The sequence below is a fragment of the Anabrus simplex genome, chromosome 1, assembly GCF_040414725.1.
Source record: "Anabrus simplex isolate iqAnaSimp1 chromosome 1, ASM4041472v1, whole genome shotgun sequence".
Lineage (NCBI taxonomy): Eukaryota > Metazoa > Arthropoda > Insecta > Orthoptera > Tettigoniidae > Anabrus > Anabrus simplex.
Window position 1 is genome coordinate 94,370,396 of NC_090265.1, and position 26,649 is coordinate 94,397,044.

Here is a 26,649-nt window from a genome sequence, read left to right on the forward strand (position 1 = left end):
TCCGAGAGAAAACCAACCCTGAACGATAAACTGATTAAAAAGAAAGAAAGAAGGAAAGAAAGAAAGATCATAGTACTATAGGGCTATAATCTATCATTCCCAAAAAAATATCTATTTATGGTTGGGACAACTGGCCTACCCACTTCCGGGGCCCATGAAAGAGAATTAAATATCTTTGTGGAGGGAAAAAGTTAAACATGATAAAGATAAATATGACTTCATCTAGTTTTCACAAGTCGGGCTGAGTGGTTCAGACTGTTGAGGTGCTGGCCTTCTGACCCCAACTTGGCAGGTTCGATCCTGGTTCAGTCCGGTGGTAGTTGAAGGTGCTCAAATACGTCAGCCTCGTGTCGGTAGATTTACTGGCACGTAAAATAACTCCTGCAGGACTAAATTCCTGCACATCGGCGTCTCCGAAAATCGTAGAAGTAGTTAGCGGGGCGTGAAGCCAGTAACATTAATTACATTTGGCTTTTAACAAGCTGAGCATATCAGGAAATAAAAGTGTCCTGGTGACATTTTAGTCGCTCAATACAGGAATGACTTTGGGTGCTGTGACTTTTACTTTTTTTTTTTTTCTGTTTGCTTTACGTCACACCGTCACATATAGGTTTTATGGCAACGATGGGACAGGAAAGGCCTAGGAATGGGAACAAAGCGGCCGTGGCCTTAGGTACAGCCTCAGCATTTGCCTGGTGTGAAAATGGGAAACCACGGAAAACCATCTTCAGGGCTGCCGGCAGTGGGGTTCAAAACCCACTATCTCCCGGATGCGACCTCACAGCTGCGCGCTCCTAACCGCACGGCCAATTCGCGCGGTATTTTTACCCTTCGGTTTATTGACTTGGCTTGTATAACCTAAAACTTAGGCTAAGTTGGATAATATTTTAAACACCTACGTCACTATTTTCACCTGTGTGCAATTATGTTATTTATTTCATTAATATTATGATAATTATTATAATTGAGCATTGTTAAATTATAAGACCCCAACAGACAAGCATTGGTTTTGTGTAGAGTTATACATTTGTTAAATTCACGTTGTTTCCTTTCATGGTGTACACGCCTATTCTTTGTTACATTATAGAGTAGCCTATTTAGATATAGACTAAATTTCTTTACCAATTAAGCTCTTCAATAAAGACATACATAACTGTCCCATGCCAAGATATATTGGTAGAATTAGAGCTGTCAAAATGGTTCATAACCCCTTTGATTTATTATCTTGACATGGATCACACAAAACATAGGTTAGGTTTGGAGAATACTTTAATAATCAGCATTATTTAATGCACTGTTTATTACTTTTTTTGCTACGGGCTTTACGTCGCACCGACACAGATAGGTCTTATGGCGACGATGGGATAGGAAAGGCCTAGGAGTTGGAAGGAAGCGGCCGTGGCCTTAATTAAGGTACAGCCCCAGCATTTGCCTGGCGTGAAAATGGAAAACCACGGAAAACCATCTTCAGGGCTGCCGATAGTGGGATTCGAACCTACTATCTCCCGGATGCAAGCTCACAGCCGCGCGCCTCTACACGCACGGCCAACTCGCTCGGTGTTTATTACTTTCATATTCCAAGATGTAATTGAAGCATTTAAATAAAGCATCATACATTAAAATTTAAAGTTTTACCACTAGAACAGCTGACATGGAAAAGTGTTTTTGAAAATTCAAACAAATTCATCTTACGTTAAAATCTTCAAAAAAATAAACTGTAGACTTTTCCGATATATCACCAGCATTTCTCCAGCTCGCCAAAATCCATTTCTCCCTAGTTTTAGCGTCTTTTGAATGTTTATAAACAATTTGTTTGGTATGGTATGCGATGTGCTATTGCACATCGGAACTCTACACCATTTATAAGTTTTCTGCCTCACTGTCTGCGCAGGATTCATTTTAAGTCTAAAATATACCACTCAGATTATTATCCAATGTATAGACCTCGAATTTAACCATACTAGACACTAACGTAAAGTAGAAATACGCGAAGTGTATCGTGCTTCTCACAGCACACTATGTGTTATTTCGTCTGCTAATTCAGTCAACCTGTACGTTGACGTCAGGCCAATGAGATCGCGTACTTGCGTGACGTGACATTTTCGTAGATTTTTATCATGTTTGGAGTTATTATTTGTACATTCTGATCACATTTTTGAATTCTGCATGCAATTTTGAATCAGATTAGCATATTTTTAATTAAAACCCCAGATCATGCATGTTCCCTATTATGAGCCACGCTTTTTCTCCAACTGTCGGCATCACCAGTGTTTGAAATAATAACATTAAGTTATTTATTAGACCACCTAATAAATAACTTAATGTTATTATTTCAATCAAATTTCATCAATACGGACCAAAAATGATATTTATTACATGTAATCACCAGTGTTTGCGGATTCTGTTTCTCTGCACACTGCGTTCTATGCGATATTGTGGCAATCCTTAAAACGCTGAATACTAATCAATTACAATTTCTCACAAACTTAGCAACTATTAAACACACTGTAAACACACCGAAGCAAGCGAAAGTGCAGAAAGCTACCCCTGCATGTTTCAGAAGACACGTTCTATCGTGACACTGAGAACATTTGAATAAATTACTCTGTAAAAACTATTTTCTTTAAATGAATGGATGAAAGCCATAACGGTATAAGTAGCATTTTGATCATCCAGAGAAAAAAGGCATTTAAACTTCTTAACTCTCATATAAAGCATGCTATTTGTAGTTATACCACCCATCACTAGAGCGCAGAATATTACCGCTATCACTTGTATCTCTCTGTTGGTGAAAGGATACATCCTCCCGGAGTTACATGCAGCACTTAACACATATTTTTAAAAGTCACTTATACCGTTATGGTTTTCATCCATTCAAATGTAAAGGCAGTTTTGAATTAAAAGTCCGAATTGTTTTCCATTTAAATATGACATGGGGGCAGTTTTCTTTCATCTGCAGTTACACAAAGCATAACTGTACACCCAACATCGAAAACTATGTGAACCAGGAGCGTGTTGCCACCTTGAAGCAAATAAAACATGCCTCCGAATTTTGAGCTTCGAATTTTTTTAAAAAATGTATGCGGGGATTATTCGCGTAAATGCGGTATTGACTGTACATTGACAAGTGAAGCTTCACTGTCCACTGCATGCTTCTCTGTCATGGCCACGATCCAACAGCTATCAACTCTTAAGATTACGACTTCTCAAACAGTTGATCCCTCGGTGGATCTGTGAAAGAATGTCATCCTCTGGATCCCTAGGTCATGGGTTTAAAGCTGATAGAGGTAATCATATTTTTTAAGGTAGAGAAAAATTCATTTCATGTTCCATGTCATAAGAAGTCGACACGTAAAAGATCTCCGGTGACATATCCACCAAAATTCATTAAATATTCAGCCTGAGATTGCCCATCTGGTTCAGTGGAATGTAACATCAAAATTGACGTGCAAGCAGCCTAGATGGCGTCAAATCAAAATTCCTGTATTATACCTGTACATCATCTCCATTTATATTCTTTTAAATATTGGATCGACAGCTCTACGATTACAATTTGGTAGTATACTTCACTTCATGCAAAACCAGCCATGTGTAAAAAAATGTTGCATCACTAGATGTTCAAACTGGCTATATGAAGTAAGTTTCACATAGCCGTTTTTCAAGCACCGCTTTGTGCATATTCACATGGCTGAATTTGTTTGTCTGCGCAGCCAATACCGTGAAAGATTCACATAGACCATTTTAAGGAGCAACACGAGACATTTACCTGGATCCAGTGATGCACAAACCCCATGTTTCAAAACAAAAAAACTGGCGTAACTTGCTTACACTCCTTCAGTGAAGGGAAGAAAAGTTGAAAATTTGATGGTATTTGTAATTGTTAAATACTTGTCAAAGGAATCGTTGAAGGAATTGTTTTGCACAGAAGTGGGGAATTATGGTGTTTGTATGTACATCTATTATAATGGATCCATATGGCAAAATTAAGGGAGTCTCTTGTTTGAAGGCCTCGTAGTATATTTGGTTTGTTAACATTGTTGGTAGAACAGTTTTTATTTACTTTGAGATTAAAATGGAGCCAGTATTTGATTTCTTGTGATCAGGTTGTTCACAAAAGGAACCATGAGTGTGGTTAGAGGTTGAAGTTAGGTTGGACAACGATGGGTAAGGGTGTCGTCAAAATAGACAGAGCTGTTATAAACTGACTGTGAAGTGCAATTGATTAAGTCATTGCTTTCCTTTTTGGGGTTAATTCCTAGCTTTCTTGGAATTTTAAGATTTGTTAAATTTTAGATACCTGAGTCTGTTGAAGTTAGTAACATTAAACATAATATCCTACAGTCAGACATCTTATGAATAACTTGATGGTCTTTAATTTTTCAGTGAACTGTGGAGGAAGGAGAATACTCTTCAACAGACATTATCGTCTTTGAAAGAAGATCTTGCCAAGGCTGACCAGTCATTACGATCAATGGCAGGAAAGGTAATTTGACAAGATATTGATCAGATTAGATTTCCCCTCTATGTAGACATATTGGATTAGTGTGACAGTGAAATCTACAGTGAAAGTCCTATCACTTAAATTGTTTTAGAAGGAATAGCTGTATTGACGGTCTATTTTGTCTTGTAGCACCTCTCCTTTATTCACACTTAGCACAGTGTCATCTTTAGCAATGTTTATTATTAATTTATGGAGTATTTCAACTTAATCCTGTTACTTACCTCAAATAATGGCCCAATGTAAATTAACTGTTGATACTACACTGCGTTTGTAATTCTGCTCATCCACTGATCAGGAGAATGGTACTGGTAGGTAGTTAAAATATTGTGTAATATAACCTGTGACAAAGTTTGGTGAATGAAGTCAGAAGGGTCGATCCGGCAACACTGGCGACACACAACACTGCACCTGCATAGCAGCAGGTTTTGACCACTTGCTCCCGATGTTGTTCAGTTGAGCATCGTTTGTGTGCCGTGTAAGACCTGTTTGACACAGTGTGCGTTTAGTGCATTGGTTCTCAGCTGCGAACAGGAACATGAACAACCAAAAGATCAATGTGCAGTTTTGTTTTAAGCTTGGCAAGACACCAAAAGAAATGCATGCGATGCTGGTATGTGTTTATGAAGATCAAGCACTGTCCTTGAAGTGTGTGTATGAGTGGTTTGCCTGTTTTCGAGGAGGCCTTGGAAGTGTTTCTGACCACCCCCATCAACGGAAGACCGGCGACTGCCTTCAGTGACAAAAACATTGAGAAGGTGAGAACATTAACCACGAACGATCGGCGATTAACTGTGCGCATGATAGCGGATGAACTGCAAATTAACCGTGAATCCGTGCAACAAATCGTTACCCAGAACTTAGGGAAGAGGAAAACGTGTTCTCGTCTTGTGCCACATCACTTGACTGACGATCAGAAGCAGGTACGTTTAGAGACTTTACAGGATTTTGTCGAAACGGCGGATGTGACACCAAATTTCTTGAACTGTATTGTCACTGAGGATGAAACCTGGTGTCTCAGGTATGACCCTGGAATGAAACAGCAAAGCATGGAATGGCGTTCTTCGGGATCCCCTCGTCGGAAAAAGGTCAGAGCCGAAAAGTCACGCATCAAAATGATGCTCATCACATTTTTCGATAGTCAAGGCATTATCCGCAAGGAATTTCTACCTGAGGGAACGACGTTGAAGAGTCTCAATACGGCTATCATAATGAGACTCATAACATGTAATATAACAGCCAACCAGGCAAATATGAAAAACAGATATCTTAATCTTAAAGCCAAGGTCCACAAAATTTCTAGAGATATCAATTTTTTTTTAAAGAATGTTTGAAGCTTGGTTTAATTCCAAAGCTTTTAAGACGCTTACAAAAAAAAAAACTTTCCTTCTCATAATTTACAAAATGCCCAGAAAAGAGTTAATGATATTTGGTTTAGAAATGAGGTCAAATTACATTACAAAAATAAATCACTTCTGAATCTACAGCTTTACAGAACACATTTGGAAATTTCTTCAAGTATGTTCCCTTTAGAATGGGACTCTTTTTCCAAATTTGTTAATGACAAAGTATCAGTTATAATAAATAAAAAACAAGAAACCCTGGTCAAGAAATTGGAACTTCTAAAGACACACAATTGACTAACTCCTCTAAAACAACCAAGTCACCTTCACCTCATTTAAGCGATATTCCCATGACAGTTAATTTGTCTAACACTAGTTTTTCAGACAGTGTAATGGCTCTCCTAAATAAAGGGTTGAAATTCAATTGGTCTAATCCTAATAATATGGAGAATTTAATCACCACAATTGCCGAAATTCAGTCCGATATTTCAAAACTTCCCATTGATAAACGAAATAACGTCAAATACAAAATAAAAAAGAAACTCCCTTCTTTAGCTAATGAACTAAGATCTAAGTCTGATCCGATTCTTGAGAAACAGATACACGAGATAAAGAGTAAAATTAAGAATAATAATATAATCGTTACGAAAGCAGATAAAGGTTCCACAACCGTGTTGCTTAATAAAGATGATTACATCAAAAAACTGAAGATTTCTTTTCTGCTAATACATATACCATAAAAAATAAAGACTCAATCCCTAAAATCCAACGAGGTTTAAAGAATTTATTGAAAATTTCTCCTTTCTTTTACAAGAACACGAATGCCACAAGCTTATATTATTGAATCCTAAGCTACCAACGGCCAAAGCCTTACCAAAAATTCATAAAAACGAAGTACCCGTGCACCCTATCATAAATTGCAGAAACAGCCCCACTTACAATGTCTCAAAATTCTTACAGTTTCTTGAGTAAACACTTTAAATTTAACAGCCTTGCCTATGTCAAACAACGGCCGTAGCCATGTTGAAACACCGGATCTCGTGGGGGTAAGGGAATGGAGGAGCGGAGAGGAACTGGCCACCCTATCACACGTAAACTCCGGCTCAGGAACACCTCTGCGGAGGTTCAGACCTGCCTTCGGGCAGAATAACCCTTACCTACCTATGTCAAATTCCATTGATTTTTGCAAAAAAAAAAAAAAACTCTCTAAATTTAAACTACAACACAGTCATATAATGGCTTCATTTGACGTTGTCAATATGTATTTGAATATACCTATAAACGAAACTATCAATATCATTAAAACTAATCTTTCAAAACAGAATAACTTAAGTAAATTCGAAATAGAAGAATTCATCAATCTACTGAAATTTGTTCTGAACAATAACTTTTCCACATTTAACGACAAAATCTACCGTCAAAAGGGCCTGGCAATGGGCAACCCAATTTTGGGTATTCTTGCCAATATTTTCATGGACAACTTAGAAACTAATAATATAATTAACAGAATAAATGGTCTTCAATTGTGGCGGAGATTTGTAGATGATACATTCATTATCATCGACAAACATCAAAATAACAGTGATAATATAAGTACCTCAATGACCTTGACAATAATATCAAATTCACTAAAGAAGACAAATCCAATAATTCTTTGAATTTCTTGGATTTAAATTTATACCAGCTGTACCAGCAATTACTGGTACAAGTAAACAATGAGGAAGAGATAGCAAATATTCATAAAATATCTTTAAAAAAAAAAAAAAGGAAAACAGCAAATACTCACCAAATAGTTCAGTAACTGGACATAAACCAGAGGCAACTCGGATCGAACCAAAATATTTGCACGGTAGGAAATAACAGAAATCATTAAAGAAAAGCACTGCTGGTTTTCAGGTGAAACTAAATTATTTAATTACTGTCTTGAGAGAAAATTATATATGATAGGAAAAGAAAAAAAAAAAAAAGAACCCTTGAAATCTATAAGGTGCAACTTTACAAACATAATCAGATTAACTATTTAAATGATAAATTGATTAATTAAGTAAATACTGATTTGAGATAATTAATTAACATGGTAAAATGATTAATTAAATAAATTCTGAATTGAGATAACAAATTAATATGATAAATAGATTAATTAAATAAATTCTGAATTGAGAATAACTGTTCACCTAGAGTTGAGACACGCCCTCTAAATAAACCAGATTAATGAATAGGTAGACTTAAAGCAAAATTAAATTACAAGATAATTAGTTGTCAAAGAAAATGTCCATGGACTCACTTTACTGCCTGCCTGAAGGGCTCAAAGCAAGTACCTTAATCTTTCAAAAATTTACTTTGTACTAATAATTAAATGCGTCCTTTCTCCAGGAACTATTTTGTACATTAGGAGAAAATATGCCAAAGTGAGGCCGTGAGATTCTCCCATGAACCGGATCACAATAGGCACAACAGGAAAGTTATTTTAACATCCACTGAACGCATATCCAAAACCGAAAGCGCTCATAAAGATGGGAAGACATAAAGTAGGTCTCCAAACGACCCCCAAATATTCAGCACGCTTCGAAATGGAAGAACAAGATAGCACTAAGCATGGGAATGCGCCAACCAAAAATTAGAAATCAGTTATTAATTATCAGAGCAAGCAGCTCTAATCATAAAAGATCATGCACACATAAAATCAATTCAGCATGTAAGAGCAATGCAGCTCAAACCACCAGGAAAAAACTCCCACTTTCAAATCATAAATCAATTAAGGCGAAGAAGTAAGAGCCAACAGCTCCCAGCTTAATGGCACGCTCATCACAAATTAATGAATTCTCAATCATAAACATTTCTTTTCAATAATCCCAAAACAATAGTTCCCATGGGCGACGGTTGCCATGGAGGCGACAACAACTGTAAGCGTTACCGAAGCATAAAAGAAAAATTACTTTAATAAAAGAAAGTCAGAAAAGATAAATTTAAAGAAAGAAATAGATTCTGTTCCTCGGAGATAATCTCACAATCTCAATCCTTTTTAATGGATTACTTCACACAATCAAATTATTTCATTCCTAATTTCATTAACATAAGTTTCACAATATTTAACCCCCTTTAATCCGAAAGAGAAATATATTTTAGTTCCAGGAACATCTCGCCGAAAAGGTTTCCTTTCTCTCGTAGGTTTAAACAGTGCAGTCAGTAAGCCGAATACCAAACATGTTACAAAATTTTATCAGAACAGAAGAACCATCAAATATTGGTATTTCTCCGACAGCATGCAACCGGTAATTTAAATAAGCGTCCAAGACGAGGTCATCCAGCTCCAGTAGCAAAGGAAAATAACGATAATCTTGAAGGCAACTTATGTATTCCGTAATCCATGGGCAGGAGTTAAAGTTTGGCGTTGGCTGGGATCGTCAATACATACAAATTACATAGAGATAAAATTAGGTAGAATAAGCAGCGGACGTCCACTCCAGGTAAGAAAATAAGAAAAGAACACTTCAGGGTGTTAGCCCTGATTCTTTACATGCTATCCAGGCATGTTGAGGTAGATAGATGCTCTTACAAGGAGCCACCATAACAAGCTTCCAACATTCGTGGCGCTCGACAATGAACTAAGACTCTGCCAGCAAGGCGATGTACAGCAAAAGATAGTGGAAAGGCGAGCGGGCCACTAGTGAGACTCACTCCCCGGCTGGTCTGACAGCAGACCAGAAGATAACAGGAAATAGTAGTGAAATACATCATATATGAACGATGTAATATTACTCCTCGGGCGGAGAAGATGCAATTTAATTAGCAACATAAGCGCACAGGAAATAAAAAGAAAACGAGAAGGAATAAAATGCCAAAGCAATACAGATTTCAATGGCAAGTTAGCCAAGCCAAAAATATGGTGGAAAGAGACTTAAAAACGTGTCCCCACTGGAACAAATTTAACAAGGGCTAAGGATAAATTTATATTCCAAATTTATATGAAACCTTCGTCCGCTCCGTTCACTATAAAGAATGATTCTTTGCATCCACATTCTCATAAGCAGGCGATTTTTTACAGTTTAATTCACAGGGCTCTAAAAGTCCCACTTTCTAATGCTAACAGAAAAAATGAAGTTGCTTATATTAAAGATTTAGCTGAACTCAATGGCTACAAAACCAGATATGGTCAATAAAATTATAGGTAAAATCAAACTAACCCCTGAAAAACCTGAAAAAACAAGCTTAGCTGCCTTTACCTTTACTAACCCGACTATATATTGTATAACCAATCCGCTAAAGAAATATAACGTCAGAATCATGTATAAAACTCGAAACACGAATTGTAATATACAGTAGAAGTTCGCTATGCGAGTACGGCATATAACGAGAACTCCGTTATAGCGACAACATTTTTCTGTCCCTTCAAAATTCCTATATTAAACTGTGTATCGTCCTTCGGTTACAGCGAGAACCCTATCACGGGCGCATCCGTTATTACGAGCGATTAAGCGCACGTGATTTTTTCCGTTACCGATATTTATGCACCCAGCGATGATACTGCATGTGATCGATTACCTTCGGCATCGTTTCCTCGCTGTGTACACTAGTGATTTCTCTCATCGACATTCGAAGGCGATGTCGAAGTCGATTAGTAATATCCGGCGACAGTTCCGTAAAGAAAATTCTAAATGAAAGAGAACATATTTTCGTAATAAATGCGTAAATAACGTGTCCGATAATGGTTGTTAACTCGTTAAAATTAAGGCTGACTAAACGACCGCTTAATTTTGAGGCTAAATACTGCAATTAAGTAAGAACGGGATACACCTTGAGATATGGCAGAGTGCTTAATTGATTTCAGAGGTTAGTTTATATTTTGTCGCGTCTGGTTAAATTACGGAAAGACTATTATGAAAATTTATAGCGAGAAATGTATAATTTCTGTACTGGTGCTTGAAGTGTGTTTTCATCATACATATAGTACAGTTAAGTTAGGATACGTGACGCTGTTTGAATAAGAAAACTGAAACATTTGCAACAAAATGCTATCGATCATCTTCGGTACGGTATAGTTTTCTCACTTTGTGCCTTTGCGAGCTCTCTCGTTGACATTCAAAGGCGATGTTGGAGTTTATTAGTAATACCCATTGACTGCTGTTCTCTAAAGAAAATTCGAAATGAAAGAGGAAAACATCTTTTCGTAATAAATGCGTAAATAACATGGCCGATAGCAGTTGTTAACTCGTTAAAAATAAGACTCAAGTAAACGATATCTTAATTTTAATGTTATATACGGAAATGAAGTAAGAATGTGATACACCTCAAGATATGGCAGAGTACATCACTGATTTCAGAGGATATTTCATATCTTCTCGCGTCTAGTTACGGCTATTTACATGTAAATTTTTCGCGAGGAGGTAATTTCTCTACATGCGTTACAAATATGTTTTCATGATAGGCTACATATACGGTTAGGTTAGGTGACGCTGTTTGAAGAAGAAAGCTGAGGTGTTTGCCACAGAAATCTCTGGAGTGATACCGTATTTCTCCGAATCCAAGACTTTTTTTTTCTCAGAATGTCATGCGAAAACTCAAGGGTTGTTGCATTCACGGCCTAACAGTAAGTTAATGGATACCACTGGCAACTACCGCGGTAACCATGCTGCTTCTTTTCACACGCGCACAGAACTCGTTGACAATAAACGACCGCCTCTTTACCCCACATCGCTAGCCGCGACAACCGGTTGTACAGAGCCTGTGTGTTTCTCAAATCTGCAGAATGACATCAAAGCAAGCGACCCTTCGAATTCTAGAAAAGCCATGGCTACTCAGTGGCAGAGTCATAACACGTCTATTGTACTTGGCGCTTAGTAAAATTAAGGTTTATAGACAGCAGAAATATTTTCGTGATGGATAGTCGTATTGTAAAGATACGTGGAAAAGGTATTGCCAGCAAATTTTCAACGGGTTCTAGTCGATATTATGATGCCAATGATAAGTTAATGTTTATTAAACACACAGAAATGTAGAATAATTGTGCAGCCGCCAGAAAATACGGCATAGGCCTAACTAGAGCTAGTATTTGGTGTTAGCGTGAAGACAAAGAGCCAAAAAAAAATGCGTACTATACAAAAAATTCATTCAGTGGTCCGCAACAAGGACGCTTTAAAGAAGTCGAAGATGAAATTGTGAGGTATGTGCACGAAAAACGCAAGGGCAGAATGGCCATACCCTGGCGCAATAAACTCGTTCGTTGACTTTCAACGTTCGCGATTAGGCCAATACATCGCTAGCCGCTGAATTTGCCGAACCCGACAAGCGAGACGTGCGTGTAGCGGCAGCCAGTTACATCTGACGCTGCGTAAAAGTAACAGTTTTATAGACAGCAAGAATAATTTCCTGATGGATCGTTCTATTGTAGAGACGCATGGAATAGGTATTGCTGGAAAATTTTCAATCCCTTCTCTTCGATATTATGATGCCAATGTCAAGTTAATGGTCCTTGAACCCGCGGAAATAAATAATTGTGCAGCCGCCAAAAATAAAGAAATACGGCGTGACGAAAGTCAATGTTCGGCATCTAAAAATAGTCTAAAAATGCGTAGGCCTACAGTAAGACAAGGCATTCATATGATTTTACAAACTTCTTTTTGAGCCTGATTTAAATTTTTTGAAGGAAAAAGTGGGATTCATCTTGGATTCTGAGATATACGGTACTATATTTTTTTCAGAATGAAATTAAACACACTTTCACGTAGTATCGGATTACGGAAAATAACAAACAAGTAAGCCGTAGTGTGGATATCATCTACGGAAACGCAAGTTTTGAACAAATTTATTGCCGTTTCATACCGATTTTAAAGTGCATGAAGGGTTTTCCGACTTTTATACAAAAATCGGATATAACGACAATCCGTTATAGCGAGCAAATTTTTCGCTGTTATGAATTCTCGCTATAACGGACTTCTACTGTATATTTTTTACTCCAATACCATAAATTGAATACACAATAAATTTTCGAATTCCGGAATTTATTGACTCAAATGGGCCCAATGTACTTTTACGTACATAGGACAAACCGGACGCAGTTTCAAAACTAGATATTTGGAACATTACAATGGTTCAAAACATAGAAAATATTCTGCTGTGAGCAATCATATGAAGGATACCGGCCATAACTTTACCACGAATGCACAAGACCTTCATATTATAAAATGCGTCAACAAGAGTAAATTGATGACCGAGTTTGAAAACGCCTACATTTTTCTAGATCAGCATTATAACATTAATAGTAATCTAAACGATGTTCTTGACACAAATAGCCCATAAATTGAACAAATCCCTAAATTACTCAGGGCCTTTAATATAAATACAAATAATTTCATGAAAATATTTAATTATAAACACGTCAACAACTTCCCTACCGCAATAGTAGCCACTCCCAAGTCACCGATTCACGCTACACCCCTCTGCCTACTCCTAATATCCTCAATGCTCCGCCTACCCCTTCCCCCACCCCTCCTGACTTATTCTCTGTCTTCACAGACACACCCCTACAATACACGTAGTAGCAGAATAACAACTGTCAGATTGTCTCAAACAACCAACAAGGCTAGTCACCTCTCTGTCAACACTAGGGGTAAGCGTTGTTAAACTTCCACTCATTAATAGAATGTTCTCTGTGTTTCCAAAACTTACATTTATTTTTCCTACACATTTCAGTTTTCATCACACGCCACATTGCAAATTCTCCCACATCTAAGGCTTTATTGAACACCCTATTTGTTGAATCTACGCTAGGACAGCTCATGACTACAATCTATTACAAAGATTATTCCATGAAAGAGAGACAACACTTCTACACTGATGCTTCAAGCGCCTTTTGACCTTATTACGCAACTACCTGGAGTCAACAACTCTACTATAATTCTACGTACCTGATTCTCATTCAACAACGTTTGAAGATTTATTTTCCAATATCTTATTAATCCATGCTTCATTAATATCAGCTAATTTGTACAATCCAATTGTATGTAAGATGATTATGACGATGTCTCGTTCTACAAATAATCAACTTGTACATTTTTAGACAAACACTAGTATTCATTCCATGTACATATACTGCAATACTATGACAAGTTTATTATTCAATTTTAGTTGCATTTAAGCATCGCTTTCTCCACAGACTAGATTTTTATGACTGTTTTATCTTGTATTAAAGCATGTACTGTACTTTAATGAGGAACCCAGTTCAGGGCCCTAACTTAGGTTAAGTGTGGCTGAAGATGCTTACAAAGCTTAAGCGAAACATGTCCCATTTTAACATCTATGTGACTTTTGTATCTTAAACTTAAAGACTGTAAAGTATTGGAATGGTGGTTTTTAATAAATTTGTTTGAAACTTTTTACAAATCCGTACATTCGTAACAGATTTACTGAATTCGAAGTCGGTTACAATATAGATCTGGATCTGGTACTCCTACCCTCCCATGTGTAGCGGTGAATAATGTTATGCTTGAAGAATGTATTCGTAACTGCTAAACCCATACTAGCACAGAAGTCCAGCAAACACTTCCCATTCTTATTAGCTTCCATGGACCAATCACCCTTTCCTGTCCTTCAGTTCTATTTCTAACACTCGCATTGAGTTTGCCCATTAGCACTATCCTATCCTTGATGTTGACCCTGACTACGATATCACTCGATGCTTAATAAAACTTGTCAACTTCATCCTCATCTGCACCCACACACGGTGAATTTACTGAGACAATTCTCGTCCTAATTCCTCCAACTGCTAAATCTCCCCACATCATTCGCTCATTTACGAGCTTAACAGAAACTATGTTGCGTGAGGTAGTATTCCTGATGAAAAGCTCTACCCCACACTCTGCCCTTCCCTTTTTAACACCGGTCAAGTACAGTTTATAATCTCCTATCTCTTCCTTGTTATCTCCCCTTACCCAAATAGCATTTACTCATAGCACATCCAGATGCATACTCTTTGCTGACCCAGCCAGTTCTTCTTTCTTTCTTCCATTAGCCCCATTAATATTGATAGCTCCCCATCAAATTTCATTTCATTTGCCAAGTTGTTTCGAAGGAGTACCTTGCCTGTCAGATGGGAGTGGGACTCTGTTACTCCCATAGGTCTGAGCTTGCTTAAAATGTTCTGAGCTCGGTAAATTCATAAAGCAGGATGCTACCCTACTTACACAAAAGCTCAAATAGTAAAAGCTCTCAAATCGATGCCTCGCAGCTTAATGTTTGGGGAAAAAGTTATGCACATATTGGATAAATCATCGGTGTGAACGGAATACAAAGATCAACGGCATGATCTCGTCATCAGTAACTCTCCTATGGCTGGATATCTCCTGCTACAGCTGGCTGCTTCACACAGGGCCCTTCTCCCAATTTACCTGATTTACCACCTCCCATGAACAGCGACGCTCTTCTAGGAAGGGTTGACACTATCTGATAATAGCAAACACCATCATAGCATCTCATCAACTAATGTGTTATGTTGCTGGCATAATGAACTCTAATTACCAGGGATCATACGTGACTCTGCTTCTGTGATATGTTTGTGTATAGGAAGCAGCTACAAGAACAAATGTGTTTGGTATGTTAAATATTATGTAGAATACTTCTGCTATTTACAAACTCTTAAACTGTGTTATGGAATCAGGTTGAAGGTATTTAAGAAGAAATGGAAAGCTGTGTGCAGTGTTTTTGCAATAATTGCTATTTGTGTGCGAATGATAAGAATTCTGTTGATATGCTATTGTTGACTTTTTAATGCATGCAGTGGTAACAGAAATTCTTGCCAGAATTGACTACTGAGAGTATGAACTTGTGTATTTATGTTCCAGTAATGTTAAGTTTATTTATTCTTAGCTCTTCACTCCATTGTGTGGATAATAACAAATCATTCCAGTATTGGAGTTTGACTTTTTTTATTTTTATTAGAATTTCTTATTCATTATAAACCCTTGATTTGGATGGATTTGCATATGATAATATGTTCGTATATGAGTTCCTATATGGGCTTATTTCAGAGCCATCGTAATACTTACTTTGTTAATTTTGTGAAATAATTAATATAATCTTGATGCTGTAATATATTACTTGAAGTTTTGGAAGCTGATGAGGAATTAAATTCAATCATATGTCTTTTGGATTACCATATGGGGTTAAAAACAGAGCCTTGCTAACATAATTAAGTGAATGAGGTTACGTTTTAAAATTCATTTTTGTAAGAAGTAGTTATGCAATAATAAGTAGAGTCTCATGTGCTAAATTTTTGGTGATAAAGGTGGATGATGATCTTTTAAAGAAAGTACAGTACTTTCTTTCTTGGTTGAAATTATTTTCATGGATGTATCTTGAGGTATTGGGACAGTTTTATGTATATTATGAATATTCTTTATTCATATTTCTTATGTTACTTATTATTTATTTCCATTCTAGTTTACTAGAACATTAAACTAATAACTTAGCTGAATTTTTTGTTGTATTTCTCTAGCAATTTTGATTTCATATGGTACTCTGAATGACACTTGTTATAATGTATGAATTTTCATCTTTTGTTTACATCATGATAAACTGGTTCTCTTTTACCTTTTTGGAACATTTAGGAATTGTAAAATTTAAGTAAAGCTTATTATGATTTTCCTCTGCATGACAATTTGAGGTTCAGAATTGAAAGAATTTCCATAACTTGTTTTCAAGCTAATATTAGTTTTCAACCTTTCTAAGATTTGAAAAATCTGCTTGTTTTGTATGCATCTTCCAGCCAAAGCACATTGTACTGCATTGAAATTTGTTTACTATTATCTAATTAAGATTTGAATAACTTCATGACGTTATTGAGAACTTTTCAATACTTTCTCCAAGTGATCATTACCTGCCGTAAGATATTTTCCTCTAGTAGAGATTTTATCTTAAGAGAAACAGGCTATTTGTTGTTAATGTTTATTCATTTATAAGTTTATCCTACATAGTTTTTATTTGCAATAAGTGTGATGCATGTTGTTTTCTTCCTCAGCCAATTTTGAATGGTCGTGATAGTGTGAGAAAAGTTTTGGAAACATTCCGTGACCGAGGCGGTGCAGCTGCTGAAATTGCTAATTCGTATTATGGACCAGTGATCGAAAATTTTGACTGTGAGAAAAGCATATATACAGCAGTAGAGGTGACTGCTGGAAACAGGTATGAAATTTCTTGAGTGATTGTGTGATTATGCTGATAGGTGTTGTGACAATGTAATACAGTAAAACCTCGTTAGGGTGTTTCTGCAGGGGACCAGGAAAATGAACATATTAAGTGAGAAAATGTACTACCGAATACACAAATAAAACTATCCAGCAGCGATATGGAAACACTAGATATGATTTGTTTCCAACATGAGGGCATTTTACGTCTTGTATCCGCAGGTACAGTGAAAACTATATCTACCATTTTTGAAGATGAGAGGAGAGTAGTAAAAGGTGTGAAAACACGAGGGAACATATATGTTAACCTTTTGTGCTGTGTCTTATAAAATAACAACAGCGCATTGAAAGGTGTGAAAACAACAAATATGAAAACATTTGTATGGGGGGGGACCATTAAAATATCAACGTATTGTTACAGGTCACATTCTTTCTAAAACGAATGCTAGTAGAAGCCTTATATTTTGGACAAGTGGGCTATTAAACATTATTTTCTGGTCGCACTCTCAGACAACAAATTAGAGGTTACATTCATCCGTGTGCGACTGTGAGAGAATATTTTGTAATAACTGAAGCCATCTCTTTTCAGTTTTGACTCCCCAACTTTTTCCATATCCATAATTAAACTATTACAAGACAAATATGCGCCTTGCTAGTCAACTTCCCATGATTATGCTCCTAATCCAGTTGTAGGCTATCACACGACAAATATTTCTCTACCCTTAACTGTACCACTCAGCACAAAATACATTTCTAACTTTGGATCATCATCATCATCATCATCATCATCAATGTCCCACTCCAGTCGCCCGGGTGTGAATAGAATGGAATGGAAAATACTAGCATAAATTGGCTCACTGTGTTATTCAGCAATCTCACTGGTAACCGGCAAGCAAAACTGAACTCTCCTGTGGCTAACGGCTTGCTTCCTGAAGATGCAACTTATCCTGTGAAGTTCAGGAATTCAAGGCTTTTTCCCATTACCACACAACTGTAGCAAGGGATCTTACCTGAGTTGGAAATCATGTACCTTTCACAAGGGATAACAAATAGTATTTTCAGGGCTAGGAAAAATGTGTTCATACTAAGCGGTAATAGGGAAAATTCGTGACACGATAAATGAGGTATTAATATAAGTTAGATTTAATACTATGAGAATCAGGACTTTGAGTTTACGACGTGCTATGCGGGAAAACATGTTAATGAGGATCGCACTGATGAGGTTTCACTGTATACCTCTTGTAATTGTTGTTGTTTGAGTCATCAGTCCATAGACTGGTTTGATGCAGCCCTCCATGCCACCCTATCCTTGCTAACCTTTTCATTTCTACTTAACTACTGCATCCTACATCTGCTCTAATCTGCTTGTCATATTCATACCTTGTGCTACCCCTACCTTCTTACCACCTACAATTCCTTCAAAAACCAACTGAACAAGTCCTGGGTGTCTTAAGATGTGTCCTATCATTCTATCTCTTCTTCTCATCAAATTTAGCCAAATCGATCTCCTCTCGCCAATTCGATTCAGTATCTCTTCATTTGTGATTCGATCTATCCATCTCGCCTTCAGCATTCTTCTGTAACACCACATTTCGAAAGCTCCTATTCTCTTTCATTCTGTGCTAGTTATCGTCTATGTTTCACTTCCATACAATGCCACGCTCCACACTAAAGTCTTCAAAAACATTTTTCTAATTCCTATATCAATGTTTGAAGTAAGCAAATTTCTTTTCTTAAGAAAGCTCTTCCATGCTTGTGCTAGCTAATCTGCATTTTATGTCCTCCTTACTTCTGCCGTCGTTAGTTGCCCAAGTAACAATATTCATCTACTTGCTTTAAGACTTCATTTCCTAAATTAATATTTCCTGCATCACCTGCCTTCGTTCGACTGCACTCCATTATGTTTGTTTTGGACTTACTTATTTTCATCATGTACTCCTTACCCAAGACTTCGTCCATACAATTCAGCAGCTTCTTGAGATCTTCTGCAGTCTCAGATAAAATAACAATATAATCGGCAAATCTCAGGGTTTTGATTTCCTCTCCTTTGATTGTGATTCCTTTCCAAATTCCTCTTCGATTTCCTTTACTGCCTGTTCTATGTAAACATTGAAAAGGAGGGGGGACAAACTGTAGCCTTGCCTCACTCCTTTCTGGATTGGTGCTTATTTTTCAAAGCCCTCGATTCTTATCACTGCAGACTGACTTTTATACAGATTGTAGATAATTCTTCGTTCTCGGTATCTGATCCCAATCACCTTCAGAATCTTAAATAGCTTGGTCCCATCAACATTATCGAATCCCTTTTCTAGATCTACGAATGCCATGTACGTGGGCTTGTCCTTCTTGTTTCGATCCTCCAAGATCAGACGTAAAGTCAGGATTGCTTCACGTGTTCCTACATTTCTTCTGAAGCCAAATTGATCTTCTCCCAACTCAGCTTCAACTTGTTTTTCCATTCTTCTGTAAACATTACGTGTTAAAATTTTGCAGGCATGAGATACTGTCAGCACCGGCTTTCTTGGGAATAGGTTTAACAACCTTCTGCCGAAAATCAGATGGGACTTCTCCTGTCTCATACATCTTACACACTAAATGGAATAGCCTTGCCATGCTGGTTTCTCCTAAGGCAGTCAGTAATTCAGAGGGAATGTCATCAAGTCCAGATGCCTTGTTCCTATTTGGGTCGCTCACAGCTCTGTCAAACTCTGACCTCAAAATTGGGTCTCCCATTTCATCAGCATCAACAGCCTCTTCTTGTTCCAGAACCAAATTGTCTACATCGTCACCTTGATACAACTGTTGGATATGTTCCTGCCATCTTTCTGCTTTGTCTTCTTTCCCTAGAAGTGGCTTTCCATCTGAGCTTTTAATATTCTTACACCTAGATTTCCTTTCTCCAAAGGTTTCCTTGATTTTCCTGTATGCAGCATCTGCCTTTCCTAGGACCATACAACCTTCGACATCCTTGCAACTTCTCCTTCAGCCAGTCTTCCTTAGCTACCTTGCACTTTCTATCCACTTCATTCTTTAATCGTCTGTTTTCTTTCCTGCCCTCTTCATTTCTAGCATTCTTGTATTTTCGTCGTTCATCAGTCAGGTCTAGTGTCTCCTGAGTTATCCACCGATTCTTAGTTGATCTTTTCTTCCTTCCTAACATTTCTTCAGCAACCCTGCTGACTTTATTTTTCATGACTATCCACTCTTCCTTTATTGTGTTTCCTCAGCCTTTTCATTTAGTCCTTTTGCAACATGTTCCTTGAAACAATCCTTCACACTCTTCTTTCAACTTGTCTAGATCCCATCTTTTTGCATTCTTTCCTTTCTTCAATTTCTTCAGATTCAGATGGTATTTCACGACCAACAAGTTGTGGTCAGAGTCCACGTCTGCTCCTGGGAAAATTTTGCAATCCAACACCTGGTTTCTGAATCTCTGCCTAATCATAATGAAGTCTATTTGATACCTTCCAGTGTCTCCAGGTCTCGTCCTAGTATAAAGCCGAGTTTGTGGTGTTTGAACCAAGTATTGGCAAGGACTAAATTATGATTGGTGCAGAATTCAACCAGCCGACTTCATCTTTCGTTCCTTTGTCCCAATCCGAATTCTCCTACTGTATTACCTTCTCTTCCTTGGCCTACCACTGCATTCCAGTCTCCCATCACAATTAGATTCTCGTCACCTTTAACATATTGTATTAAATCTTCTATCTGTTCATGTGTTCTTTTGATTTCCCCATCATCCGCTGAGCTAGTAGGCATATAGACCTGCACTATTGTGGTGGGCATTGGTTTGGTGTCTATCTTGACGACATTCTTTCACTATGCTGGTTGTAGTAGCTTACCCGCTGCGCTATTTTCTTATTCATTATTACACCAACTCTTGCATTTCCCCTGTTTGATTTTGTGTTGATAATTTGTTAGTCGCCTGACCAAAAATCCTGTTCTTCCTGCCAATGTACTTCGCTTATACCAACTACATCTAACTTAGTCTATCCATCTCCCTTTCCAGATTCTCTAATCTACCACAACGATTCAAACTTCTAACATTCCATGCTCCGACTCGCAGAATGTCAGTATCCCTCTTCTGATGATCGCCCCCTCTCGTGTAGTCCCCACCCAGAGATCTGAACGGGGGACTAGTCTACCTTCGGAATATTTTATCCAGGAGGAAGCCATCATCAGTACATCATTCATATAGAGAGAGCTGCGTGTCCTCGGGAGTTAGTTACGTCTGTAGTTTCCCGTTGCTTTCATCCGTGTAGCAGTATCAACACAGCTAAACCATGTTGAGTATTATTACAAGGCCATATCAGTCAATCATCTAGACTGCCGCCCTTGCAACTTCCGAAAGGCTGCTACCCCCCTTTCGATGAACCATTTGTTAGTCTGGTCTCTCAACAGATACCCATTCGATATGGTTACACCTGCGACTTGGCTATCTGCTTCATTGGGACACGCAAGCCTCCCCACCACGGCAAGGTCACATGGTTCGCAGGGGAGGCTCTTGTAATTATTTTTTAATAACCCAACTTCAGTATAATTTTACTGTTATTGCTGTGAAAGGAAGTGTTCAAGTTGGGGTACTGTATGAAAACTTGCACTGTTAGCAAATATAGATTTGTTCAATTGGTCCTTCAACGATTGGGATTGGCGGGTGGGGGAATTTCTTTGTCAGTATCTTCTTGTAGTGGTTTCTTCGATATTCTCTCGCTTTCTTGCTATGGATCATCTAGTGTATCATTTCATCATTGATACTGTTGAAATGTTAGATCACCAAGCAAGTGGCTATGTGAATTGTTTTACATAGCTATCAGCTTGCATTCAGGAAATAGTGGGTTCAAATGCCACTGACGGCAGCCCTAATGATGGTTTTCCATGGTTTCCCATTTTCACACCAGGCAAAAGTTAGGGCTGTACCTTTATCAAGGCCACAGTCGCTATCTTCCCACTCCTAGCCCTTTCCTATGCCATCATCGCTATGAGTCCTATCTGTGTTGGTGTGACATAAATTAGATAAAAAGAAAGAAAAGTACCATATTACCTTAGGGATTCAGAAGTATGTCGTTAAATGTAGTTTACAATTTTTGTCCCAGGTGTTGTGTTCACAGGATCATATTAGGAAGTAACATGCAAAAGCTCCCAGGTCCACATAATTAGACTTCCCAGTATTGAAGAAAAACATATTTCAGATGTTTCCTTGGTGGAAAATAATCCCTCTTTGATGGTAACTGAACTTAATAGAGTTTAAAAGGCATGTAGTATACATAATTATTTCCTATTACTGTAGTTATAATGTGAACATGTGAGGTTCTGCCTGAATATTGTGGATATGTGAGCTTTTGAGCAGTGCACTATGTGGATTTGTGGCGTTGTGTTTGGAGAAGCTTAATAAAAATAATTAATGTTATATTAATTCTGCACCTCAGTAATTACGGTAGTTTAAAACAAATGTAATTAATGGATATAGTCTATATATTACAGCTTGCCATATATTTTCAGTTTCAAGTAATTGTTTTTTAGTTTCAGTATTCAGTATTTGACATACCGTAACAAAAATGTTCGTGGAAAGTGAAAATGCTTGTGAAGTAGATTTTCGTTTTTTTAAATTTTTTTTATTATTATTTTTTAAGGGAAAGAAGAGCAGCAACAAGACCACCTGTTAGATATCCCAAGTAGCCACATGGTGTAGGCTGTGGTTCTATCAGTCTCTGATGCTGTAAACACTTCACTTACAATTCACCCAGTTTTTCTTAAAAGAGAGCTGTCAGTAGCCCATCAGTGTTGTGCCAGGGTGAATTAATGGGACTTCCGTTAATGGTGTTTTCAAAATCTTCTGCCAATTTAAACCCCTATTGTGAAACATTGCTGTGAAATCTGATCAGTCTGAAACCTATAGAATTCATTTGCTTTTCTTCGAAATTTAGGGGAATGTCATTTGGAACTCTGCTATTGGCATTCCTGAAGAAAGTTTCCCATAGTTTCCTGATTCACACCAAGTTTAACCTTAAACTGCTAACAGAAAAATAAATAAGTTATAAATTCAAACCCTTCATGGACCTTGCTGACCTTACCTGCTGATGGCTGCCATATTTGGGGCAGGACTTGCTTTCACATTATTAGTGTAACCGTTCTTTCTGTTACTCTTCATGATTTCTAAAATAGGAATCATCAACTTTTGTATCGAGTTGTGCTTTGATTGCTCTTATGAGACTGAGTAATATCATTCCATGTTGTTGTCTTCCTGGTATTGTTCTCGTCAAGATGTGGGATGCGCCTTTCTCACTCTCCACCTAATCTGATACAGCATCAGCAGAACAGACACTGATTGCTTGCATACCTTCTTGCAGGTAGTCCATCCATTTCTTTGTCGACTGACCTGGATATCTCAGTCCAACTAGACTCAAGTGTGAGAGCCTGTCTTCAAATGCTTTCAGCGTTTGCTCTGACCGTATGACCATACCAGCACAACCATCACTTCCTGTAACATGTCAGGAATAGAGACAATTCTGAAGGTGTTCTGCACAGTTTAATTTCTAATATAGTGAAGTCATGGACATACACATCTCCATTTGCGTGAAGCATCTTTTCATGTCCTTTTGTTGCTGGCCAGCATTCAAACCTCTAAAACGCCAGTAGACAGATTATCGTTTGTGATAGATCCTTGACTTGAGGCACAAGGGGATCTTCCAGTCACAGACCACGCCTGTGATATTGCACTACTTCATCCAAGTGTCATTGAGCCCAAGCATCAAGAGGAGTATCACCATCAGATGTTATGTGGGAGCCGAGGTAAAACATTTGCTTGTACACCACACTTCAAGTATTCCATCTTGGACTGGTTGAGTGGTAGTCTGAAGTCACAGTGTCATGTTTTCCATTGATGGACCAGTCTCTCAAACCTGTATCGGGTGTTTCTAACCAGTACGACATCAGCATAGAGGAAAGTCCATGAATGAGATGCTTTCAGGTATGCCGACACTATGTGCACAATTTGAAAAGCAGTGGGTGCAGGGCATAACCTTGATAGACACTAATTCGGATATTGAATGGCTCAGTGATGCCAGCAGCGCAGCAGGCAACTGGGCAAGTTGGCCGTGCGGTTAGGGGCGCGCAGCTCTGAGCTCGCATCCGGGAGATAGTAGGTTCGAACCCCACTGTCGGCAGCTCTGAAGATTGTTTTCCGTAGTTTCCGATTTTCACGCCAGGCAAATGCTGGGGCTGTACCTTAATTAAGGCCACGGCCACTTCCTTCCCGTTCCTAGGTCTTTCCTATCCCATCGTCGCCACAATACCTATCTGTTAATAAACTTAACCATGATAGGTTAATATTGTGTTTGGTCCGTATTGACTGGTCTGAATGTATAATATAACTATTTATAATAGTTTATTTAAATCCGCCTTGACCAATACACTCATTAAATGAAAGAAACAATATTTATTAAACCATACATGTTTCGGGAAATCTCAACCATTCCCTTCATCAGTGGTTAGATCAAAGAATAACACAATATGACACAATCTTTTGTTTTACAATTTGAAGGAGTATTGTGTCCCAATACATCATATCAAAGTGTAAAGAGAACTTATGAAATATTATAAAAATGATCAATACATACAATTTTGGTTGAACTGAATGAGAATACTATATAAATTTAGGATCTTCAAGTTTTTCTTCTTCTTTTTGTTCCTTAAATGATTATATGCTAGCCTAAACAGTGGGTTATCTTCTGTACTTTTCTCATTTAAACTTGATTCAGAATTATATTTTTGTGTAAGGTAAATTTCTAAATTTTCCAAAACATTCATCAGTTTTCCCTTTTTGGTCGAATGTAATAATTTCATGTCATTGGAAATGTCTGTAAATTTATGATTCATTTCAACCATATGTTCTCCCATTGCCGAATATCTTTTATGTTTGACCGCATTAACGTGTTCTTTGTACCTTATAGCCAAACTTCTTCTGGACTGTCCTATATATCGTTGTTTACATGTTTGGCATGTTAATTTGTAAATTCCTGATTTATTAAGTATACATTTTTTCTCTATTTTATCTGAATTAATAGAGCTATGAACATACCTATGTCTAAGAAGAATCATAATCGAGAGATAAATATAATCCATCAAATCGCTTGTAGCAACAGATATTCCAACAGATTTATTAATAGAATGATAAATGAAGTGAAAAATGAACCTAAAACAACTTTAATTAAAGAGCGAAAAGAGAAAAAGAAATTCGTAGTTCTAACTTTTCGAAATAAGCACTCTTATCAACTGGCTAAAATTTTAAGGAAAAAGAACATCAATGTCACATACAAAACGGATAATAATACTAATAAGATAATTTTCAATTCAGATAAAATAGAGAATAAATGTATATTTAATAAATCAGGAATTTATAAATTAACATGCCAAACATGTAAACAACGATACATAGGACAGTCCGGAAGAAGTTTGGCTATAAGGTACAAAGAACATGTTAATGCGGTCAAACATACAAGATATTCGGCAATGGGAGAACATATGGTTGAAATGAATCATAAATTTACAGACATTTCCAATGACATGAAATTATTACATTCGACCAAAAAGGGAAAACTGATGAATGTTTTGGAAAATTTAGAAATTTACCTTACACAAAAATGTAATTCTGAATCAAGTTTAAATGAGAAAAGTACAGAAGATAACCCACTGTTTAGGCTAGCATATAATCATTTAAGGAACAAAAAGAAGAAGAAAAAAAGAAAAACTTGAAGATCCTAAATTTATATAGTATTCTCATTCAGTTCAACCAAAATTGTATGTATTGATCATTTTTATAATATTTCATAAGTTCTCTTTACTCTTTGATATGATGTATTGGGACACAATACTCCTTCAAATTGTAAGCTTCTGATTCATCATGGGAGTGAAGGGAATACAGTTAACTTGTGCAGAATCTTACCAAATACCTTTTCCATATCAAAGAAGGCTAATGTCCTCCTTTCCTCCATGTGTCTCTCTGTCAGCAACCAGGTGGCATGGATCACATCCATTGATGACATGCTCGGATATCTTTAGAGTATGACAGAGGAGGCATATAGGGTGCTAAGTGGCTCATTTGGTGACATCACCTTTACCTTTTCAGGTGGTCACTGTGATGCATGTTTGCCAAGTAGATGAAATCTAATTTTTCAATGCATTTGTTGAAGACATCTGCTAGGGATTCCGATCCACATTGCCCATTCTTTTACATACTTCAACTGGAATGTCATCAGGACCAGTCAGTTTGATATTTTTCAGGGCACAGATGGCAGCCATAACCTCAGAAGATGTGATCAGGAGCAATGTACCCTGGATTGGGTCATCAGTGGGAAATAGTGGATGTGCACTCTCCTCACCGCAAATGATATCAAGTAATCCCTCCAACGCTTGAGGACATCTTCTGGTCTCCACAGGAGCTTTCCATGTTCGTCGTTGGTGTAGTACTACATGAATGGTGTCCTGTAAAGCCCAGTGATAAGACCTGACTAGTCTATACACATCGTTAAATCCGTCAGGCCTGTCTAGCCTGTCAAAAAGCTCATGAAGTTATGTAGATTTGGCAACAGCAATGGCCCATTTGGTGGAAGATTTGAGTTCTCGATAGTCGGCT

At 37.5% G+C, this 26,649-nt stretch overlaps 1 protein-coding gene across 1 annotated transcript in view; it reads left to right on the plus strand.

The window, feature by feature from the left end:
• SMC3 (structural maintenance of chromosomes 3) overlaps positions 1–26,649 on the plus strand; it is a 311,725-nt gene that overhangs the window by 167,860 nt on the left and 117,216 nt on the right. Inside the window, exons 13-14 of the mRNA XM_067156456.2 lie at positions 4,384–4,483; positions 16,853–17,016. Of these exons, the coding sequence (XP_067012557.2) occupies positions 4,384–4,483; positions 16,853–17,016 (264 nt within the window). The remainder of the gene's footprint in view (positions 1–4,383; positions 4,484–16,852; positions 17,017–26,649) is intronic.